Raw genomic sequence first — 24229 nt, forward strand, 5'->3', positions numbered from 1 at the left:
GGTGTGAGATTTGAAGGAAGGGTGAGTGTTTCTAGCGCTTCTGCAGCCTGGAAGGCGGTTGTCTACTCCAGCTACACAGAAGGCCTTCTTGATGCTTAAGTAAGTTTCCTGAAGAGGGAAGTCTGGGTTTTCCTGTTTCTGATCCATTTTTGTCACTCTTAGAATAAGCCCATTTCTTCTTCTGTAACTTCAGGAGAGCCATATGTAAAAATTGGGGGTGTCCTGTCCTCCTTCCCCATTGTAACCATTGGACTTGCACCCAGAAAAAAATACTTGGAGGGAACACTCAGAGATTACACACAGCAGGGGATGGTCATCATTTACACCTGCCCTTGATTTACTGCCCAGAGGACCTCAACTACTAAACCCTGTGATGTAGGACTTTCTGGAAGTTTGGCAAAGCATCATTTTTTTAAGGGCAATATTATCAAATTACAATAGTACAGAAAGAATGACAGTTTTTCATCCCTTCCTTTTTAAAATTCAGATTTATGGAAAAGAATGTGACAATAGGGGCTCATTAAAATGTCAAATATAATGAAGTGACACATTTAAAAGTGATGGCTACATCACTGAAGAGTAATACTCCTCTGCAGTTCCTTCAAAAAAGGTTTTGCCTTTTACATTTGGATACTCTGACCACATGCCTTACTATTATTTACTTTTTTAAAATCCTTGAAAACTTAAATAGAAACAAAACGGACACAACAATCACAAAGACACATTTCTTCTCTCAAAGATCAAGAAATAGAAACAAGTGCATATCACTGGCAACATTCACACAACCACCACAGCTTTGTACTGTTTGGGATTTCAAATCAGAAAGCTCAATAAAAGTAAACCACATGGAACATCGCACTGGAATTGCACGCTACCATGAGACCTGCATTTTTGCATCTGGAATGTGTAAGTGCAGAGACTTGCCATACTGACTGACACTGCTTCTCCTACCCAGAGCACCCTGAGAGGGGTCCACGTGGATGCCGTCATTGTCACTGAAAGGAAGACAAATGGCGTGCCACTCTCTCCACAGACTGTTGATTCAACCAGGAGTGGTATGTCTGGAAAGGTGTTTCCCCCACATATCCCCAGCTTTTTGCTGAAACCACACATTGGCTGTGCCTTGCAAACCAAATCCATTGTGTCCCCACTACAATGGGATACCATTCCTCTACTAGAAAGTTAAGCAGTCATTCAGAACTGATATAGAGTCTAAAGTAACACAACACACACCTAAGAAAATTACAGGCCACATTATATCTTAGTCTTAGTTGAGACTAAGTTGAATAATAAAGCTATTCCTACTACGGCTATTACTACTTCTTTATCAAATATTGTAGACTGCTAAGTATTTTGAGGTACGTGATTGCGCAGAAATGAAATGGAATCCCAGGATCCCTTTCTAGGGTCTCCCTAATGGTGGCCAGTATTATTCTGTATAGAAAATATGAGTGGAGTCGGCCCAGATATTTGAAGCAACCAATCAGAGTAGAGCACAGATTAGAATTTCATCCACCTCCCCTTTTTTGTTTAAATTAATTTAGAAAGCTTGACATCTTTCATTGAAATTCCATATTGTCAGACCTCTTTGAAAAGCTCTGGGATTCATCAAGCAAGATTGTATATTTCAGTGACAGTAAGGATGACTGAGTAAGCAAAAGTACCCTGTGATCTATTTTGAAGACCTATTTGGAAAGAAAAATTAAACTGCATTTTCCAGGGGCGTTTTGGAGAAATTCCAATTTAGTTTTATTTTTGGATGAATAAAAACAAATGTAGAATGCTAAGAGATTTGTGTTTCTGCCTTAATAAATTTCAAGATTTCTTCCTAAATAAAATTCAAGATCACTCTGATAGTAAAAGGGGCAACATTTTTAGAGGTTAAGTGTTTCATATCAACCTAGACAGTCCTTGGGACTTTTTGCTCCTTTTCTAACACATCATACTTTTATAAATGCATGGTTTGCAATTTGCACAAACACTATTATTTCTTGAAAATTCATTGATTTAACAAAGGTTGATTACTTGGCTATAATGCACTGTTTTAGGAATTGGACAAACAATGAAGGCAAGGCTTCAAAAGTACAATGTTGTAGGTGAACAGACCCATATATCTAAAGTGATAAGTAAGGTATTATCAGAGTGTTTCAAGTACCTTAAAAAAATCAGATAGGGGAATGGGAAAAAAAAAAACCCACAATATTATACCACAGATAATTCCTAAAAACATTTTGGTTGTCTTGATACAACTATGATTGATACTTTCACATATAAATCCATACCAAATATGTAAAAATAATGACATTACTCCATGATTTAGGGAAGTTGATACAGAATTCAGAATCATACACCTGGTAAAAGTAAGGGGCATGTTCTTCAGCTTTCAAAGTGGTCTGTGAGATTTCTGCAGAGGATGTCCTTTAACTACCAAGTACCAAGATAACAGCTGGTTGTCAGAGCCACTACGCTCATCATCATTTCCCAAGGGAAAGGGAAACTACAGTGATCTGCATTTTGGAAGCTCTCTAAAGATGAGGGCTAAGTGCTAGAGGCCTCTCACCTGGAAACCTTCCCAGTGGGTTTCTGTGCAGTGCAGTTGGCCTGGTACTTAGCGAATAGCAAAATGAGTATGTTACTTCTTGTGTTTTTTAGGTAAGTACATATTTGGTCCACGATCTAACAGTTATGAAGATATTACAAGAAAATGTTTTTTTGAGGAGCCCAGGTGGCTCGGTCGGTTGTGCAACTAACTCTTGATTTCGGTTCAGGTCATGATACCAGGGTCATGGGGTTGAGCCCTGAATTCAGCTCCATGCTGAGAGTGGAGCCTGCTTAAGATTCTTTTTCTCTCTCTCTCTCTCTCTCTCTCTCTCTCTCTCTCTCCCTCCCTCCCTCCCTCCCTCCCTCCCTCCCTCTCCCTCTCTCTCTCTCCGCCTCTTTCCCCCATTTGTGCACATGTGCTCCCTCTCTAAAATAATAAAAAATATTTTTTCATTTTAACACTCTTAGAACTTTAAGGAGTTACTAAATGGTAAAAGCAAAAACTAAAAGCAAATGAATGGGTGATTTCACCACTTCCCTCTCTTTAGTGGAAAACCAGTTTAATACCTTTGACAGATAATTTTAAAATTATTCTGAGTAGAAGGAATACATTTTAAGTTCTTTTTTAGACAGTAGTTATTTTGTTAGTGGGAGATGCTGCAAGCTTAGACCTGGGTGCCCTACGGAAGCCGCACGTCTAATTTTGACAGTACATCCTTGTATGAAACCAATGTGGTCAGTACAAATGTAAAATGTTCCATTTTCCTGGCGGCTCCACATGCCTGGTGATTTTCCATGCTGCCAGGGATTAAGGGTGATGCAGCAAAGCTGTAGTTATGCCGCTGAGTAATTTAAGAAGCCACATCAAAGAGCATTTCAAAAAGTTCAGTTTAACAAATAAGACTTTCAATTTATGTCTGCAATGGGTATGAGACTTAACTGAAGGTTCTCTCAGACCTCATTGCATGGACACACATATGCAACGTTTTGGGTGTTGATGTTCCTATTCAAACAATAGATAAGTAAACTAAAACATTCTATTGCACATTACCCATATTCAGGTTAAACAATGCATTTGGAAATGTCTAATTGGTTAATGTAATGCCCAGACCACCCTCAACTCCAATAGTAACTGCTCCTTTTCAATGCAGGGAAAAAGCATTAAGGTAATGAGCTGAATTACATCTCCTAAGAAAACCCAGCGCTTTTCTTTGTTTGTTTCCATTCTTAAATAAGCAAATGTTTCGATGTGACTGGAAACCATTAGTAGAGGTGTTTTTCCATCAGGATGTGAAGAAAGTTCTTGAAAGTTTTTTGTATTATCTTTAAGAGTTGATGTTCCTGTAACTAAAATATTTTTTGGCCAGTAGGTGCATACAGATATGAAAGATCTGTAATGCCTGTCAAAGATAAAATAACAAAAAAATTCTTACAAAATTGTTAGATGCCCTTATGACAGAATGTAAGAAAATTTAGAAAATTTTTAAGAAAAATGAAAACTACCTGGAATCTTTTAGGAAATTAATAAGAATTTAGCTCTACTATGAATTTTAATAGCAAAGAAGAAAATGATAAATGCTATTAATATTTTTTTCTGGGAAAAAGTTACTACCTTCAAAGTATCTCTATTTCTCAATAGCGACTCAATAAATATTCAAATTTCAAAAACAGCTTGGGGCACTTGGGTGGCTCATTCGGTAAAGCATCCAACTGTTTTTTTTTTTAAGTTTATTTATTTTTGAGAGACAGTGAGCTTAAGTTGGGGAGGGGCAGTGAGAGAGGGGAACAGAGGATCTAAAGTGGGTTCCTTTGCTGACAGCAGTGAGTGCAATGCAGGCGGGGCTCAAACTCATGAACTGTGAAATCAAGACCCAAGCTGAAGTCGGATGCTCAACCAACTGAGCCTCCCAGGCGCCCAAGCATCTAACTCTTGATTTTGGCTCAGGTCATGATCTCACGTTTTGTGGGTTCAAGCCCCACACTGGGTTCTGCACTGAGAGTGTTGAGCCTGCTTGGGATTCTCTCTCTTCCTCTCACTCTGCCCCTCCCTAACCTCCTCTCTCTCTCTCAAAACAAATTAATTAAAAAAAAAAAGCCTAAGATATGCAAAGTTGATAATAAACTATGTTACCTGCCTGCCCCCCCCCCCAACACTAACAAAGTTATAGTACATGATTCAGAGTGATGGGAACAGGAACTGGATTCACCAAGAGAATCTAAACTAAATCGATCAGTTGTTTCCTGTGTCATTTAGTGTTGTCTCTTCTCACGGCAAAATAAAAAAGAAAATAGAGGGGCACCTGGGTGGCTCAGTCAGTTAAGCTTTTGACTTCAGCTCAGGTCATGATCCTGTGGTTTGTGAGTTCGAGCCCCGCTTTGGGCTCTGTGCTGACAGCTCAGAGCCTGCTTCAGATTCTGTGTCTCTCTCTGCCCCTCCCCCACTCATGCTCTGTCTCTGTCTCTTTCTCTCTCTGTCAAAAATAAATTAAAACATTTTAAAAATAAAAAAAAGAAATAGAATATTTTGGGATTATGGACTGAAGAATAGCTTTTCAATAGATGCGCAAAATACTCAAAAAGATAGAGATTCATTTGAAGACAGATCGTGAGAAGCGATTATTTTACAGTACATTGGAAAAAGACATCCCATCCTGAAGTATGGAAGGATAGGCTAATATATCTGAGATAGAAGATAGGCACTTTGTTTTTGACCTTTCCATTTGTTTTTAAAATAGTGACTTGAAAATATCCTCCAAAACTTTGTCTTCCAGATTAAACTGCTATAACATAACATTGAGTGCCAAAAGTAAATCTGAGAAATATCTTTTCAAAAAATAAAATTCTTCATACCTTAGGAGAAAAAAAATGCCATACAAGTAACTAAAGACTACTTGCTGATACTTACAAATGTAGCTTTAAAAGTTAGCAGTGTAAGTCTCCATGTATAAGTAAGAATATGTTTGCCCGTGTTCTGGTAAACAGGCTAAAAAAATGTTACAAAGGCTTTCTAAGAGACTAGGGAAGTGATGAGCTTTTTTGATTTAAAAATCAATACGCTTCCCAAGCAGCCAAATACATTAACTGACATCCTCTCAAAACCATTCTGTCAAAGCTAAGTTTGAAAAGCTGTTCAGTAACTAATCAGATATATCCCAATGCTGAGGCAAAACAGGTCCGTGACACAAATTAAAAAGGTAGAAGATGAAAAGAAAACCCCACTTGGCAGGAAGAAGTGCAAAATCAGAAACCCAGGCGTGTTGAGATGTATTCTTCATTCTGCAAAGCAAAGTGGAAATGGAATGTTTTTTCCCCAAATGCAGGACAACACGTTTCTAACCCTTGTGCCAGGAAGAAACCTGACAGTTGAAGACTGACAAGGCTCCATGCAAGGTAACAAGCTGCAATGCTCCAATCCTGGGCATCTCGGGCTCTTACTCTCCCTGCCATACTCTCCTTACACAGTGGCAAAATGTCAGAGATCATCTACATTTTCAAATTGTTTTTTAATTTGTTTTAGTTTGAGCCCCAGAACACCCTCCCTCCCAAAGCAGAATCCTAACTGGAAATTCAATACAACAAACACTGAAAACCGTGCTGGGTAAAACCGGTAGGCCAGGCCCCACACCCACCAGCCTGACTTTAGTCCAGCTTTCTCACGTGAAAATAAGAAAAGATTTGGAGAATTTTAGTGAGTTGCTTGAACCTCTTCAGCCAAGACCAGAACCCAGATCTCTTGCTACAATTGCCAGATTTGCAAATAAAATTATAAGGTGCTCAAAGTTGAGTTTCAGATAAACAACAAATCATTTTTTGGGGGTGCCTGGGTGGCTCAGTCTGTTGAGTCCAACTTTGGCTCAGCTCATCATCTCACAATTTGTGAGATCAAGTCCCACATCAAGCTCACTGCTGTCAGCACAGAGCCTGTGTCAGATCCTCTGTCCAGCTCTCTGCCTGCCCTTCCCTGCCTTTCAAAGGTAAATAAAACATTAAAAAAAACCAACAAATAATTTTTTTAAGAATATATGTATTGCCAAACATTGCATAGGATATTCTTATACTAAAAATAATTTGTTGTTAAGCTGAAATTTTACTTCAACTGAGCATCCTATATTTTATCTGTTCTTGTTTCCTGATTCCCATCCAAGATTTCCATGATTACATCAAGGTGGATTCTACTGGTCCTCTTCCTTGCAAGCTTATCTTATAACACTTAACATTTTAGGGCTTTTATTAGGAAAGTGGTCCCGGAGTGGTTTTCCGGACAGGTGACATCAAAAATATTTTATGTCATATATTCATCTTGCTATTGCCTTTTTGTATGGATGTGTATACATATTAACTCTTCTCAGCAAAAAAAGGTTTGGGGTCCAACCCTGCATTTATACTATACAAAATATACCACACTTGTAAAGTAAAATAAAGAGCTTCCATATTGTGCCCTACTCTGTTCTCTGCAATGATAATTGCTTCATTGAATAATGCTCTGTTAATGGTACAGCTTGACATTTGACATTTATCCATTTGATTTATAATCATTTTTAGGTATTGCAAGGAAGCTACAGTTCAAACTAAAAGTAGTCTGAACTGAACTGTCTTCCTTTTCTTCTGAATTTGGAAGGAAATGTAGTCACTTCTAGGCAAAGCTATCTTATCCACTAGATTTGTTTCAAATATACACAAAGCCTTTTCTGCCTCTATATATTCTGAATAAAGCAACATATATAAGAGAAAAATGAATACAGAAAATGAAATCACCATGTACAAATGTGTCTAGTTTGCTTATATTTTGGCCGTGGATATTGCATCAACATTTCCTAGTCAAGCCATGGATAAAAACCTACATGTACCACATAACAAGTTGTCGTGAAATACAGAATCCCTCAGTAACATTCATGAAAAGTTTTCACATTATGGAGCCAAAACCATTTGTGTTTATAATCTATCTACTCCTTATGAAGATTCTCAGAACTATTTTTAAATTATTTTGTTTTCCATTCTGAAAATCAGCCAATCAGGATGCTTGGCACATCAAAGCCTTCATAACACTCGCCTGAAATTTTTATTCACCCTTTTGTCTCCACCAGCCTTTAACATCTTTACTCAAATGGAACAAATACCTATACCTAACAACACAAGAAGTGGATATATCACATGATTTAAAAGGGTTTGTGTAATTATCCAGGAATCACCAAATTTCTGCTTCACAACAGAACAGTATCACAAGAACAATTGTTGGCAGTTATCAAACCACTGCAGTGCAACCGGCCTCCTGAAGCTCGGGGTTAAAAGCTGGCCTCTGGAAATCAATCATGCTCTCGGCAGAGAAGAATATTTCAGTGATATGAAAGCTGAAATGGAGACTATAATCTTTTGTGATTACCCTCGAGGCCGAAGCAAACGCAAAAAGGAAAGTCCATGAATTGCTGATAATTTCCTGTGATGACCGATTCCCAGGAAATTCAGATAGAACTCTTGCTCTGTAACAAAATGATGGTTCTCCCCAGAACTGCAGCCTCAAAGAACTCCACATCCAGATGTCACAATGCTTCTTCAGAAGCTATTCACCCATAAGAGGGGCCAGGCCTGTGAGGCAGCAGGTCTCCCTCTGAAGACAATGGAGTGTCTGATTGCACAAGGAGGGATGAGCTATGGGCTATAGGCTGTTTTTCTTGAACGTTATTTTATGAAGGAATGGATTGAAAATATATCTGTTTCGAGCCTTTTTTCTCCTCATACAAGTGTGAAGATTGATTTATTTCTCTGCTGTTCCTATTAGCTATTAGCTATGGTTATCTTGGCTTATAAAATTTTTAACTTTTTATTTGGGCTGATAGTTGTATTCTGAGAAAAAAATGTTTTTCATACATATGTGCATACTCTTAATGTCTATATAATATTTTGGGATAGAATACAAAATCTTTTCTGAATAAGCACCAAACTTACAGTTAGATGCCACTGCTCAGAACACAGGTTAAATGGGTTCTTCTCATAGATTGGCAATTGAAATTCAGGAAAAAGGGGGGACACAGAGTCAATGGAGATCTCTAATTGTCAGAAGTCCAAATAATTTTTAGAATAAATTTCCATTATCAATAGATGAAGGATAATTTAATATGTTGGCTTCTATGACTGGGTTTAAAATCTTTTTTAAACTGTTACATTAACTACTAGTCGTTTAATGAATAATGTGAGAATAAAGGTTCTATGTTTGGAAGTCAAGCGTATTTTAAAAATGTAATAGAAAACATTGTTACATCTTAGGAGTCAATGACAATGTGTCCTAAGTGCACAGCTCTCAGGTTCAAAATACCTTTATCCATAGCCTTTAAAGTCTAAATATCATTGAAAGTAAACAGGCAAACTGGAATGCAACCAAACCAGTATGGTTATTCCCCACCTCCACTCTATACCTTCTCCCTAGCCCTCCTCCAAATTCGGCTATAGCGTCTCTTCATTGCTTTTAGGCAGTCAGGTGATTCTGATCTTTAAGTATGCCCTAGTACTATCTCATTCAGCTAATGTAAATTGAGTACTTGCTTAGTACCAAGCACAACTCTTTTAAGCTGAGTGTAAATGTTTTAAACTCAAGAATCAGGTCTTAGCCATGTATATATCTTTAGCATCTACCTTAATTAGGATTGCTCTAATGCACAAAGCCAGCCCCAGTGATGAATATAGCTTGGTTTGTTTAAGGTAATTGGCTAGGAAGATGAGATCAAAGGGATAGAAATATTAATATTAATATTATTTATAAGAATAGAGCTTTGCCATTTTAAGAGTCCTTTCATAAACATGATCTCATTTGATATTCATGGAATTTTAGATTGTTAAAAAATATGATGATACAATGGGGTGCCCACCTGGCTTAGTCCCTACAGCACGTGACTCTTGATCTCAGGGTTGTGAGTTTGAGCCCCACATTGGGTGTAGAGATTATTTTAAAATAAAATCTTAAAAAATAATATGGTGATAGGTTGTATAGTTATGATTTTTTCACAGTCACACTAAATTTCAGAAATTTTCTAAATATTCAGTCATATTCTCAACTCTCCATAAACATACTAAACTTAAATTTTCATAATATGATATAGATTAGGAAGGTATTATCACCTCTGGTTTTAAAATGAGGAAAAGTGGAGCTAAGTGACTTTCTCCAGATCAAAGAGAATGAGTCCAGATATGAATGAGTGTTCTGGCTCCCAGTCCAATGCTCTTTCCCTGTGCAAAGAAGTAGCTCACTGTCCTTCACTCTGCCTCCTGCTTCCCCACGTGGCATGAAGCAGCATCAAGACCAGGTAGAATAGCTACAGATTTACTTTGGAACAAGGCAAACAGAATTACTTCTTTGAGATCAGAGAGAACATTCCAGGTGGCTTTGGGGAGGAGGTGAGATATAACACATGAATGAGTGACTGACTAAATGAACGCCAACACCTCTTTAGAAGGTGAGTACTTCAAAATTGACAATTAAGTATACACTATGTAATAGTGGTGTTACCAATCATTTTAGCCTCTAATAGCTTCAGCTCATTTTTGGGAAACGAAGGTTTTTTGGGGTTTGATTATATTATTATGAAAATGAATCAATTTACATACTATGAATGTTTGATGTCTACATAAAAAAAAGATAAATTAGACCCAGACACATATTTATAATTAATGGAGACTTAATGTACAGCTCTAATTATTGTAAACCATAAACCTGTGAAAGAGATCAGATATGTGTCCTACTACAACACTCACATCATTACTTGGCTGTAGAAACTATTCACAGTAAGAAAAAAGTATGAGACTGACAAGACAAGTCTATCTTCTAAGTAGAATATACTTGCAGGGGTGCCTGGCTGGCTCAGTTGGTGGAGCATGTGACTCTTGATCTTGGGGTTGTGGATTCAAACCCCATGTTGAGTGTAGAGATTAAAAATAAAATCTTAAAAAATAAAATAAATAGAATACACATCAAATGAGAGTTTTTTAAATCTGACTTTAGGAGCCACAAGGATTTTTTGGGTACTTAAATACGTCCCACATGAATAACTTGTTAGAAAGATACACATTTAAATTAAAAATATGTCAGGGTGGAGACCAGCTCTTGCTTGTCTAATATTTAGCTTTTTTCCCTTTTCAGTGGCAGAGCTATCTACTGGAAGAAATGTGAAGCCTGGATTATATTCTTCAATCTTCCATTTTGCAAAAAGGGGGCAACAATGACACATATAGCCTATTTTATATGTGAGCATGTTAGAAGAATTAATCTAGAATGTCTTGAAAATATGTTAAAGCCCTCTGATACTAGAATTCCATGAAAATAAAGTGTTCATATAATTTAAGTTTTTCCCAATCTTTTTTCAAGCATCAGAACATAAAAAGGAAGGTAAGAACATCTAAACTGACAGCTAAATCTGTGAAAAATATATTTTTCCAAGATTCCTACTTGGTTCCGCAAAGATGTTGAAACTTCACAGATTGCTAAATAGCACTCCAATTCATCTTTAGCACCCTCAATGACAGTTCTAAAAGTAAAGGGATTGGAATATTCCAAAACATGTTTTTCCTTCCCCCAAAGAGTTTTAAGACCTAATTCTGAATACAAGAATCTAGATGGAAGGCGGGGGGGGGGGGAGGAAAAGAAAAAGAAAAAGCCCAGTCTGTTGGCTATTGGATGGATTCCCAAATTTTTGATAAAAGTTTTCCAGAAAACACCACCATCAATTAATGTTTATAGAGCAACCAATTTGGAAATAACATTTTGGGCTGAAGGGAATGTTTGGTACAATAATATTTTGCTACTTTTTTATATTTATTAAGCTCCCTACTTTATCATTGGCACTTAAAGACTTGGTCACTGAGAGAAGCTAAGAAAAAGGTTGTTGTTGGTTTCTTCTCCTTTTAATTAACTGGAGATTTGTTAAGAATAAGATAAATTATTTTAAGAAGATGGCCTGACATAGACACTTTTTCCAAGTTGACTCTACTCTTGAAAAATGCTGTGCTGGGACAGCGCCAAAACTGAAGACCTGTCTTGCCAGAAAATCTGATGTGCCCTCCAAGTACACATAATCCTTGAAACCCTAGCACTGAAGATGAGGTCCCAGAGCCATGTGAGGTTGAGACTGGGATAATGAAAGGGACATGTGAGAGGACATAGCGTGGTGGGACTATAGATGCCTCTTTTCACAGGCTTCTGAAACCTTGTGTTCCCTTACTGCATAAGAGCCCATCAAGGTCTTAATCTAATGTTTCTTGGCAGCTTAATCAACTGAATTGACTCTTGACTATCAACAATATCCTCTATTATGTTATGGTGAATTTTACAAGAGGAAGAAGTAATGTCTATCAGACAGTGAGCAGCTTCTGTCTTATTCACTGTAACTCTTAGCACAATGACTGGCATGCATAGACATTTAGTGAGTGGTTGTGAATGAATGCCTTTTCCTAGATGCCACAGACAAATAATTTATTTAGGGAGAGAGAAGACATATGACCATACATTATATAAACATACATGTATACATACCATATAAATAATATCTACATATTCTAAAGAGGTTTCAACAGTGAGTAAAGGGAGCTTTGAACACAAAGACTTTAACAGGTAAATCTTGACACTCTTGAATAGGGCAAAGGACATGACTTAAATTTTTAAAAGATATGTTTGTAGTTTGAAGAGGGAGACAATAGTATAGATAGATGGTCACGATGTAGTTTTTTTCCTCCCAGGTCATGTTTACATAATTTTTCTCTGTCATATTGAATAGAGTGGTAAAAATTTCCAGGCAGGAATTTATGCTTAAATATTTGTACAAAATCTTTGTTAGTTTTATACGACATTTCAAAGATTTCCTATAAACATTTTTTTTTTCAAATGATCTAGGGTGTTGCTATTCACTTTTCTAAGTCCAGCAACAGGCCTTCACCCTCCCCCTCTTTAAGTAAATTTCAGTAACCATGGAAAATTTCAACTTGGCATATTCTAACATACATTTCATTAGAACATATAGAAGAATAGGATCCTTCAATATATTTTAAGCATATCATGAAAATAAAAATTCAACCATATTCTCTTTTTTATTTTATTTATTTTTTTATCCATTTTATTTTATTTATTTTATCTCTATTTCATTCTATTTTTTTATTTGGACAAATGTATCATTTCGAGTAGCTGGACATACTAACATCCTAGGAAATAGGGAATATATAACTTTTTAATGAGAGCAAAGCATTACTAGAGTAAAAAAGAAGGCTTAAATGGCCAAAAAAAAAACCAAAAAAACAAAAAACAAAACCTCACAGTTGGTTACATTAGCAGAGATAAAATATTTTGTTTAAATTAAATGAAAAAAAAATCAGATAAAAAAGTATGTATCCAAATGTTTAAATCAAGACTTCATTAGATAGTAAAAGTATTAAAGATAGATTTAAAAATTAAATGTTTTGGCTTACTTCAGGTTTCCTTACAGTAAAACATCATGAGAAACATGGCATGAATTAATAGCAAAATAAATGTGATTTTGATTCCCAATTTCTTTATTTTGTACCTCCTTGATAAATATATTATTATTTCTGGTACAAGAGAGAAAAATTTTAGAGCTTTTTTTTTAATTTTAAAGTTCACTTATTTTTGAAAGAAAGAAAACACAAGTAGGGAAGGGGAAGAGAAAGAGGGAGACATAGAATTTGAATCAGGTTCCAGGCCCTGAGCTGTTCATGCAGATACAAACATGGGTCTCTAACTCACGAGCTGTAAGATCATGACCTGAGCCAAAGTCTGATGCTTAACCAACTAAGCCACCCACGCGTCCCAAGAAAAAAAAAATTCAAATATTCATTGAGATTACCAAACTGTGGATGGCCTAGAAACTCAAGGGTTTAGAATGATAAACAGTAGATATATAGATCATTTCACAGATTGGCATGGGTGATTCAGAGGCATACAGTGATTTGGGACTGTATGCTTAGAAATCATCTTTATTCTGTTCCACAAATTTGTTAATGTGTCAGGAAAAAATAATTTCAAGGTATGTAGGAAAAATCAGATTATTTTTCACAAAAATAAGATTGTTGAGCCTCTTGCAATAAAGCATCTGTGATGCTATTGTGCTCATGCTTTCCTAGAGCAGTTGCAAAAACAAGGCAGGACTCAAAAAGACATCTGAAATAGTAGACATGGAAAATACCTACCAATCAGCAGAGAAATTGATAGGTGACTGTGGTCTTGAGGTGGCTTGTGATTATATCTATAGCTATGGAGAGTCACACAAATACATCTGTGTATGTATCCAGTATGTGGCTGTTAAAAAGGAACTTGACCTATTATCATCACATACAATATATAAGTTGCATATATGCCGTAGACTGCTTGTGCTACCATAACAAAATACCATAGAGTGGGTGGCTTAAACAACAGAAATATATTTTATCACAATTGTGGAGACTGGAAGTCTGAGATCAGGGCACCAGCATCTTCAGGTCCTGGTGAGAGCTCTCTTCCTGGCTGCAGAGAGAGCTCTCTTCCTGGCTGCAGAGAGAGCTCTCTTCCTGGCTGCTATCTCACTATGTCTTCACATGGTAGAGAGAGGGAAAGCTCTCTGTGGTCTCTTCTTATAAGTGCACTAATCCCGTTATGAGGGCCTCACCCTCATGATCATCTAACCCTAAACACCTCTCAAAAACCCCATCTCTAAATACCATCTGCAGGTGTTAGGGCTTCAAAATATGTATTTGGGGAGGAGGACACAAACACTCAGTCCATGGCAGTATGTGTGTGGACCTGGCTTCTTAATGGACTTACTTTATCATAATAAGTTGATACTATCCATCCCGTTAAATATGCAATTTATTTCAATTCTGAAGCAGCCTCTTCTTATGGAGAATTAAACATCATGTATTACCTGCTTGTTAAACACCAGATATTAAATACCAGGTATTATCTGGATTGAATGAAGATAACAATTGGATCCACAGTAAAGGAAATGAGAAATTCCAATTCTAATAGAAATAATTGAATATATTTTGGTAGCTACCAAAACATTATGTACAGTAACTAAAGGACGACCATGAGGCATTTGACAAATTTAATCAAAGTGAAAAACAAAATAATGAAAATAGCTCTACTGGGATACAAAAAAAATCATTCTTTCTGGCTCTTCTATAATACTGTAAAGTTCAGTAACTATTTTTACTTTGCCTATATTTCTTGGTTTTTGTTATCTTTCCTTTTCTAGTCTTTTTTATTCTATTTCTTAGAAGTTTCTTGCACACTAGGGAATTTTTGTTTTACTTATTTTGTTTATCCTCTTCATCAAATCCAGTACTCGTTAGTGCATATGTTTTCAATAAAACCCAGTAATGAATAATTTTCTTTTTTTTAAATTTTTTTTTCCAACGTTTATTTATTTTTTAAGACAGAGAGAGACAGAGCATGAACGGGGGAGGGGCAGAGAGAGAGGGAGACACAGAATTGGAAACAGGCTCCAGGCTCTGAGCCATCAGCCCAGAGCCTGACGCGGGGCTCGAACTCCCGGACCGCGAGATCGTGACCTGGCTGAAGTCGGACGCTTAACCGACTGCGCCACCCAGGCGCCCCGGAATAATTTTCTTTTTAAACTAACTGCTCTTAAGAGTAGGACCCAGGACAAGAAATGTAGTAGATACTTGCAAAGCTTCCATACCATCCACACAGAGGAAGCCAGAACTAGAGCTGCAGAAAAATTTGTAACTAATTATTGTCCTCAAGTTAAAAAAAAGGATGACAGTTCCCAGAGAAATACAAATGAAAGTGAACACTTAGGCTTAATACCTCATGCGTAGATACGGCTCAGAAATGTTGGTGTTTCCTTTGCTGGGTAGGGGAGCATGTGCATTGAGAAGCAAAAAACTGGGCCCCTTTCCTCCCTCCTTTTTTCCTTCCCTTCAGAAAAGTTTTACTGAGCTCTCGAGCCAGATACCAGGCATCCAGCGATGAACATACCATAGGCCCTGTCCTCAAGGATCTGACATTCTAGTGAATATAGATAATTGGGTAATTAGACTATAGTGTGACAACTGCTATAATGGAGGTAATTCGGGGGTACCCTGGAAATACAGAGGATAGCACTTAATGCAGACTCACAGATCACAGAAAACTTCCTGTGAGGGAGGTGATATCTAAGTCGGCCCTGAACGACAAATGGTTGAAGGTGGGGCAGTGGTGGAAGTGAGCATTAATAGGTAGCTAGGCAAAGAAGCCCATTAGGCTTTAGATATAAAGGTTGAGATCTTTAAACATTGCTGTTGTGGTTTGCAGAGCCTTTTGCCTGTAAGTGACTCAAAACAGCCCCCCTGTAAAGTAAAACTGCTGAAGTGCAGAGTTAACATCACTGTTCTCCAGACATGCATCCGTGACATGCAGCCCATCAGAAAGTATCAGTGATCTACACTCTGCCTTTCCTAGCATGTCTCTTCATAGCTCCGCTTGGACAGTGTCTTGAATTATTTGCTTATTCTTCACATGTAAACACTGAGAGAGATTTTGTCAGTCGTGGGGTAGATGGTAAGACAGCCACTAAATGAATGCTGTGAAGCGTGTCTCTTCATTGTGTACCATTTAATATACAACAGGCAAGTATCCCATTTTGGAATATGACAGAATCCCATTTCATTCTTGCTATAATTCTCATGTAACATTATCATACTCCCCTACAAAAATAGGAGGAAACCATTACTTTATATGCATTTTTAAAAATCTGCTTAAAGAAGACAGCAGAACTTCAAAATTCTAAAACTTTGAGCTATGGTATGAGAGTACAGTGTTTGTATTCTTCTGATAATAATTACGAGTTAAAATATATTTCTTATAGTTACTAATACTATCTTTGGTTAAAAAGAAAGTGATTATAATAGCATTCACCTTGCCTTTCAAAGAACAAGTGGACTACTGAATGGAATAGGTTTTTAAAATTTGCTAACAAGAAATTACAACTTTTTAAAACATATTCTGTTTTTTACACATTCAAAAAATTCTTTCCTCTTTATATGTAATGATTCTGCTGAAAATTGGCTACCATGCTTCCAGAAAAGAGCACAAAAGATTTCTGATTGAGCTTTGTTCACACTGAATGATGTGGGAGGTAACATGGACCGAAAGATCCAAAGACGCGGACAAGCTGGAATATGAGTTTTGAAGTTAGGAGATTCTAATTCAAGTCTCAGTTCTTCCATTACTAACTCTCTCTCCTCTAGACAATAGGAACTGAATCATAATCACGGTCTACTAAAATGTTCTAAGGTCTGAGTTCTTTGAAGGATAGAAAACCTCACAAATATACAATGATCTAGTATAATTACTATTAGTGATACAAAAATGTTTCCTAGGAAAATGTGGACAATGACTTTTATGAAACTGTCCTAGGAAATTTATGAGGTGAGTTAGACACTGGGATGGAATAGTCTATAGGGAAAAGAGTAGAGTAATTGAAGCTGTAACTCAATGAAAAATCATAGGTAGTCCAATGATCCTATAAATTAATTTATTTACCAGATGATAGAGGGTCTCACTTGCAGTGACTTAATTTTTAATATCCTACCAGAAGTACTCTCCGCCCACCAAATGCATTGGATGTAATATAATACAGAGAGTAAAATGATCATTTCATGTAGTTCTTTGCTATATTCTTCATCATAACCAAAAGTATTTCCATTTGAAAATTACTAGTTTATTTTCTTTCAAGAAAAAAAAGTGAGCTCCTATTAGAATTAGGCTTGGGGTGCCTGGGTGGCTCTGTCAGTTAAGCGTCTGACTTCAGTTCAAGTCATGATCTCAAGGCTTGTGGGTTCGGGCCCCGCATCAGGCTCTGTGCTGACAGCTCGGAGTCTGGAGCCTGCTTTGAATTCTGTGTCTTCCTCTCTCTCTGCCCCTCCCCACTCACACTCTGTCTCTCTCTCTCAAAAATAAATAAACATTAAAAAATTTTATAAAAAAAGAATTATGCTTTGGGTTTTCTCAAAGATTTCGTAATGTTAATTGCTATATGGAACAAACAAAAAGGCAAGTTAGTATGTCTATCAGCCCTACACAACATTAGTAAACCATTACGAAACCGTATTTTTACCTTAAAATTATGAAGACATTCTTTCCATTTTTTATAGCCCTTAAGAATGCAGAAGTATACGTAAGACATTTTGATAGTTGAAAAAAGTAACTTAGAGAATAGTGCCGATCATTCCATCACAGTTGTAGAAAGACAACTGTGATTGGGTTCCTATTAAGTATGTACATAACACACTTCTAGAAGGGGAAGACAAGGATGCCTATGAGGGTGCTTGCCTCTAGCAAAGGGAGTAAACATATACACAGGGCAGAGAATGCTGACTTACACATTTTGCTTTGAATGTTACTGTTTTATTTGAATCTTTGAAATAAGTATCCATGTATTATTTGTGTTAAAAAAAATGAGCTGCAGTAGGAACCATTCAGGCCTACCCTACCCACATGATCAGTGCCTGCCTGACAGTGGCTGGACTTCTGCAGTGGCTACAAATGCTGTCTTCTAAATGCACATTAATCAAAATAAAAACACCTAGTAAGTGTTTTAAGAAGTATAGTTTAATTCAGTTATGTTTGGAATGTATCACCCATGTTTCAGTAGACGATACAACAGGCATGCTTGAGTTCAAGTTGTTTGAAATGGCACGATGTGGTGTTTTGGGTGGTTACTCCTGATGGATTAAAGTGGTCAGGGCAGGCCTGATTTCTCTCACTGAACTGCTCCACTGCGCTAGAAATGATGCTCACCTGTTTATGCCTTCTTCTTCTTCTTCTTCTTCTTTTTTAAACTGTTTGACTTGTCTTTGAAAAACCCAAACAGACGTGAACATTCACTTCAACTGTTTATTCGCTAAGTCACAGCCAGTGCTCCTTAAAAAGAAGGCTGATCCCCTACCCCCCAATTACCTTACGACACTAAGCCATGACAGAAGGCCCATCAGCAGATTTATTTACAAGCCTTGAGGAAAAATCCTCTTTCTGTCTCACTTCATACAGAAGATAAGTTTGCAAAAGGAAACACTTGGCAATACTTCAAATGCTCACTGTCTGGTGGTGTTGATAATGCAATTCTTTTTCTTGATTATGGCAGCTTCTATAATGCTGTATAATTCATGTAGACCATCAGGTCCCAAATGACTGCATTTATTGACTAAACAAACAATTCATACAATCACCTGAACTGTTTAACCTTTTCTCTTCCTACAAGTTTAGCATTTGGCTGTGGACTGATTTTATGCTGAATTCTATTGTTGAAAGGTGTCATGTTCCACTTGGCATGCCTATAAAATGTCTTTCGTTCAGATAAACAGTCAGCTGACCTGAATGAAGAACATTAGTAATTGTAGGTAATTCACTAATCTTTATTGTATGTTTTAAAGGGAATGTCAAAGTATCATGCAGACAATTAATATATAGCTTTAAAGTACTTTTTAAAAAATAGAGTCACATTCACATAATCCACGGTAGTTTTCCAATAAAAATTCTGTTTGTTAAGATCTAAAATATGTCCCAAATAAAAATGTATCTAGGTAGTTAAAGCATTTCCTTTCTTTCTAGTAGTAGGGAAAAATCAATGTGGCTTGGTATCTCTAAATTGTGTTCTTGAGCATGTGAATAGTATCCCAGAAATAATAAGGTTCTCAAGCCACCGAAGTCTGTCAAAACTGCTCAAAGCCACAGGTGAAAAGTCACTTGTGGGAATATCTGTAAAAGAAATATGCTGGCTATTGTTTGGACTAACCCCTACGGGAGAAGGAGTATCTTGCACAACATAGCTGGTCAGTGTAACCAATATATGGTCTAAAATTACACACTTTGGAAACAGGCTATATCTATTGCCTATTCACAACTGGAATGAAAGAGATTGAGGAGGACACAAATAAAATAAAAATGCATTTACTCACTGTGTTAAAATTTGGAAAGAGCCCCACAGCAGAACTACTGTCCACTGGAAAAGACAGTGGAAATGGTTTGATATCCAGTGAAGGCTGCATCATCAGGGTAGGTGTGCGCACAAGAGCAGGAAGTGTAGCAGTGTGGCATGTACTGCCTGCCAAGAACAAAACAAAAATGAATTCAATCTTCCTCCTATCCATCTACCCCCAACCAACCATGCAAAAAGAGGACTGCTGAGCTGCAACCCCAGAGCAAGAGAGTTATGCTGAAAGTAAGCAAATGGCACAGGAGGAGAGAATACAGTTAAAAGGGGTCTTCTTGTTCATTATGTGAGACAGTGATGCAGAATACTTCCCTACGGCAGGGGCCAAGGGCTGCTCAGAGGTACAAACTACACAGATTCTGCTGGCAGGTGGGGCAGAATGAGATCATCCTGTGGGTTCAACCATTGTCGCTGAGTAGTCAAAAATGTAGGAGAGAGGAGGGGATGAGGTTCTTGCAGCAGATGCTCTTTACCAGTCAGTTATTGAACAGCTAGTAGGCATGCTTTATGCACATCAAAGATAATTATAGGGTTTTTACAAGGGGAACAAAAAACCTCGGACTCATAGTGACTGCTCCCAAGAAAATTATGACTCAAACAATTTTATCTCTAAAAAAACCAAAGTGAAGCTTGCCCTTGCTGTGAGGGCAATAAGTAGTCTAGACATTGGATAGTTAGGGAACCCAAAAGGAGTGATTACTGCCTGGGTGGGGCATGGTATTGGGGGACGGGGAGAAGTTGGGACAGGAACTCAAGTATTTGTCTCCAACTTTTATTTCTAACGAGCTTTGTGTTATTGTAGCCACTAACCCCCCCCCCTTTTTTTAAACAATTAAATTAGCTGTCATCTCTTTAGGAATCTCGGCTAAACCATGTGTGGGAAATTTAAAGCACTCCTCTCCAAGTAACAAGCATTCTCCTGAAGCCTCCACATACTGTAGGTGAGTAGCTGCTGATGCAGGTGGCTCACTGAGACACAGGCTCAGGTGTGCCTTTTTTTTTTTAATATAACTTTATTGAGATGTAATTCACATACTGGACAATTCTCCCACTTAACGTATACAATTCAATGGTTTTTAGCATTTCTGCAGAGCGGTGCACATCACCACAATCAATTTTAGAACATTTTCACAATCCCTAGAAGAAACTCCATACCCATTAGCAGTCATTCCACACTTCCTCTCAACACGCCCAGCTCCTGGCAACCACTACTCCATTCTGTTTCTAGGTTTGTCTATTATGGACATTTCATTTAAATGAAGTCATACAATATGAGTTCCTTTGTGACAAGCTTCTTTCACTTGGCATAATGTTTTCAAGGCACATCCATGTTGTAGCATGTATGAGATTTCATTCCTTTTTAAGGCTGTGAAATATTCCACTGAAATAGACTCACTTTTTCCTTATTCATTCATCAGTTGATGGGCATTTGGGTTGTTTCCACTTTTTGGATATTCTGAGTAATGCTGCTATGAACATTTGTCTGTAAGTTTTTGTGTGGAGATGCATTTTTAGTTCTCTTTGCTATATACGCAAGAGTAGAATTGGGGATTATTGGGTCATATGGTAATCATATGGTTTAATGTTTTGAGAACGTTCAGACTGTTTTCCAAAATGCCTGAGCCATTTTATAGTACCACAAGCAGTGTATGAGGGTTCCAATTTCTCCCAGCATGTCTATATAGGACCACAAATAATCATATGCCAAAAATCTCCTACTGACTTGAAGGAGAAATAAACAGTATGGGGAAATGCTCCAACTATTAAAACTTCTACCAACGTCCTCACACAGTGTTCCAGAATAATTAAAATTTCTATTTCAATGATATATTTTTGGATAATGGATTTTCTTAATAAACTCTGCATTATATTTCAAATCATTCCAGAACATTATTAGTAATAGTGTTTAATGGACTATCATGCCTCATTTACATTGATCCTAAAAGCAGAAAAAAAGAAAAAGGCGTCTGAAGCATTTATCTGTAATGGCAAGTCTTCAGGTCAGCCTCATCCATTAGGGAATGTAGAGTAGGACTCAGCAAAAATAGAATCAACCAAAAGTATAGATCAAACAGTAATGTTGTTTTTCAGATGCCAAAGTAAATACTCTGATCTCAGCCTGGCATTCACATGACCACCCTGTATTTAATTACACTTTTTCTTCTAATTAGGTGACGTTACAGTCACTGCTAACTTCAGAGCTTATAGATCCAAGATGATATATATTATGTCAGTATTTCAAATGCTGCAGAAGCACTTATTAAAATATTTATTTTAAAAGCTTTGCTTTAAAGCTGTAGCTAAGTTGAAAAAAAGAGATATTTCTTATTTTAGAACGATATACAACTCACAATTATTATAATTGTCAAAAGCCTAAAGTCTAGAAAGTATGCAGAACTATTCTACTTCAAGCTGCCTGATGAACGGATGAATTATTTTGCCATCATGGGTCTCCCCCACTCACCAAAAAGCAAAGTTTTTTCCTTAAGCCCATAATGGTAACACTCTGATAACACCAGCAGCACACGGCATCAGAGGGCCTGGCAAAAGTCATTTTGTACTAACAAACTCAACTCAAATGTAACGCAACACAGAACCTGACAAACAGATTGCTCCATCAACAAAGGTCAGAATGCGCAATGATCCCCCTTTACCCAATCAAATATCTATGCTAATAAAGACAAGGCTTGAGAACTACTTCGCAGCCACCATTCATTAGCATAAAAACTTAGCAGCTGTTTACCATTCATTAGCATTTTAATGACAGACAATTTGCCATGTTAAACACAGATTGTTTTAAAGCACTGGTAGATCTCCTGAATAAATACAAACTGCTTTCATCTATTCCCTTCACCTCAACCTTGCTGTTTTCACTTTTAAGACCTGCTTTTTCAGATTGCTTCACCAAGACCCACGGCTTCAGAGGAAGTTTTTCCAAGTGGGAGATGAATGGGGATAAAGTGCACTTTTTTGCACAGGCTGGGTTAGGTTTTAATCCCTCTGTCACCTTATTCCCGATTTTACTACTGTTCTGAGGCTGGGAAGCATTTCTCCTCACCCTAGGATGCCCAAAATTTAGTGGCAGATACAAGCAGAAATATGGCCAAAATACATTGTATCCTGCAAGAAAATGCTTAATTTCTCTTCAATTTGCTGAGAAAAAAAAAAAAAAAGAGGGTTGGAAATACAATGGATGAGCATGGATTTCAGCATAGAAATCCTTCACATTGCTCCGCCCAGGGGACAGGACCAACCTTTGTCTTTTGTATGATTTGGCAATATTATGTAAGATACCTCCTATATGTAGCTTTATTTCAAAGCCTAGGATATAATCTGGTATATATAATAATGAATTAAGTCATAATAGGGCTCTACCTTGTTTGACAATAAAGATTTTATATCACTTGCTGTATATATATTGATCAGACTCCCTGACCTAAAATGAAATACACACACACACACACACACCAGCATGTATACCCCAAAGATGTAACAGTCACCACTCTCACCATGGAAATTCCACATGTTCATATACTCCCCCTATGAATGCAATTAAGCCTCTCCCCCCAATTTCATTTTCACTGTAAATTCCAAGTTGTTTTCATCTATAACTATGAAACCAATAATATGAGAAAGACAACACACCACTATGATCATAAAACTATTATTACAGCCAACTGCCTCTGTAACATAATAGGTGCTTTATTATGTCAACGGATTATATCGTAATTCATCACAATAACACCTCATTTGAGAGTTAGGCAACACTTGACATTATTGCTGTGATCTTTCACGTTTAGAAATATTACCTTGAAGGTTTAGGTGATAGCTGTGAGGCTTTCTAGTGGTTCTTCCCTATGTACCATAACACGAGCAAACGAAACACCTCAGCGTTAGAAGGAGAAAACTCCAAAGTCACAGAAAAACTGTGTGAAGAAGCATTTACAGAATGAGATCAAATCTATATTCTATATCCTGCAGAAGTAGTTTCTTCTTATGCCATTATTATGTATGTCTGTTTTATTGAGTACTAAAACAAAAAGCTTAGCATATTATAAAAGTCTATTAGGTAGAGGCAATGCCAATTATAGAACTCCCAAAGATATCTTTTTTCCCTCCAAAGACGTCTTTAAAGAAATTAAAATGAGTGGCGTTTCAAGTTCTACCAAACTCAGTTTTCTGTTTTTATTGCTTTCTCAGCTTCAGTGAGTAACCTTCCCTCTTACCAGAACAATCACCAACCAGCATCTCCTGTGGTCTCTCTCTCACCATTTCCTTTCTTTCATCAGTCTGTCATGTGAGGAAAACTAAGGTATCAGGAGATCTACTGTAGTCATAAGGAGGTGGCTATGTGAATAGGCTATGTGACTGAAAAGGGTTTGTTTCTGAAAAGGCCACATAAAAACTGAGAGATAACATTTTTATAGTGCATACTGTGTGCCAGGCACCATTCCCAGCACATTACATATGTATGTACATACGTAGACACACATAAGAATATATATACACATCTGTATATATGTGTACATAATGAGTATAGGTATATTCATTTAGGTATATTAAATTATATGTTTATATCATTTACATCTTTATACATTATTATATATTATATACTGATTTCTGTATATATTAAGAGTATATGTTGATCTCACGGCTCGTGGGATCGAGCCCTGCGTTGGGCTCTGACCTGACATTGCAGAGTCTGTTTGGGAATCTCTCTTACC

General features: G+C 37.1%; 1 protein-coding gene across 5 annotated transcripts in view; it reads right to left on the bottom strand.

Moving 5' to 3' along the window:
- The window catches only part of ZNF385B (zinc finger protein 385B), a 319195-nt gene that overhangs the window by 67393 nt on the left and 227573 nt on the right, over positions 1-24229 (bottom strand). For 4 of the 5 annotated variants that reach the window (XM_030326711.1, XM_030326710.1, XM_030326716.1 and 1 more), the window contains one exon: positions 19471-19616. In XM_030326711.1, coding sequence (XP_030182571.1) covers positions 19471-19616 — 146 coding nt within the window. Of the gene's footprint in view, positions 1-19470; positions 19617-21969; positions 22027-24229 lie in introns of those variants that run through there. The other variant, XM_030326717.1, reaches the window with a different exon arrangement.

Source organism: Lynx canadensis, chromosome C1, assembly GCF_007474595.2.
Source record: "Lynx canadensis isolate LIC74 chromosome C1, mLynCan4.pri.v2, whole genome shotgun sequence".
Taxonomy (NCBI): domain Eukaryota; kingdom Metazoa; phylum Chordata; class Mammalia; order Carnivora; family Felidae; genus Lynx; species Lynx canadensis.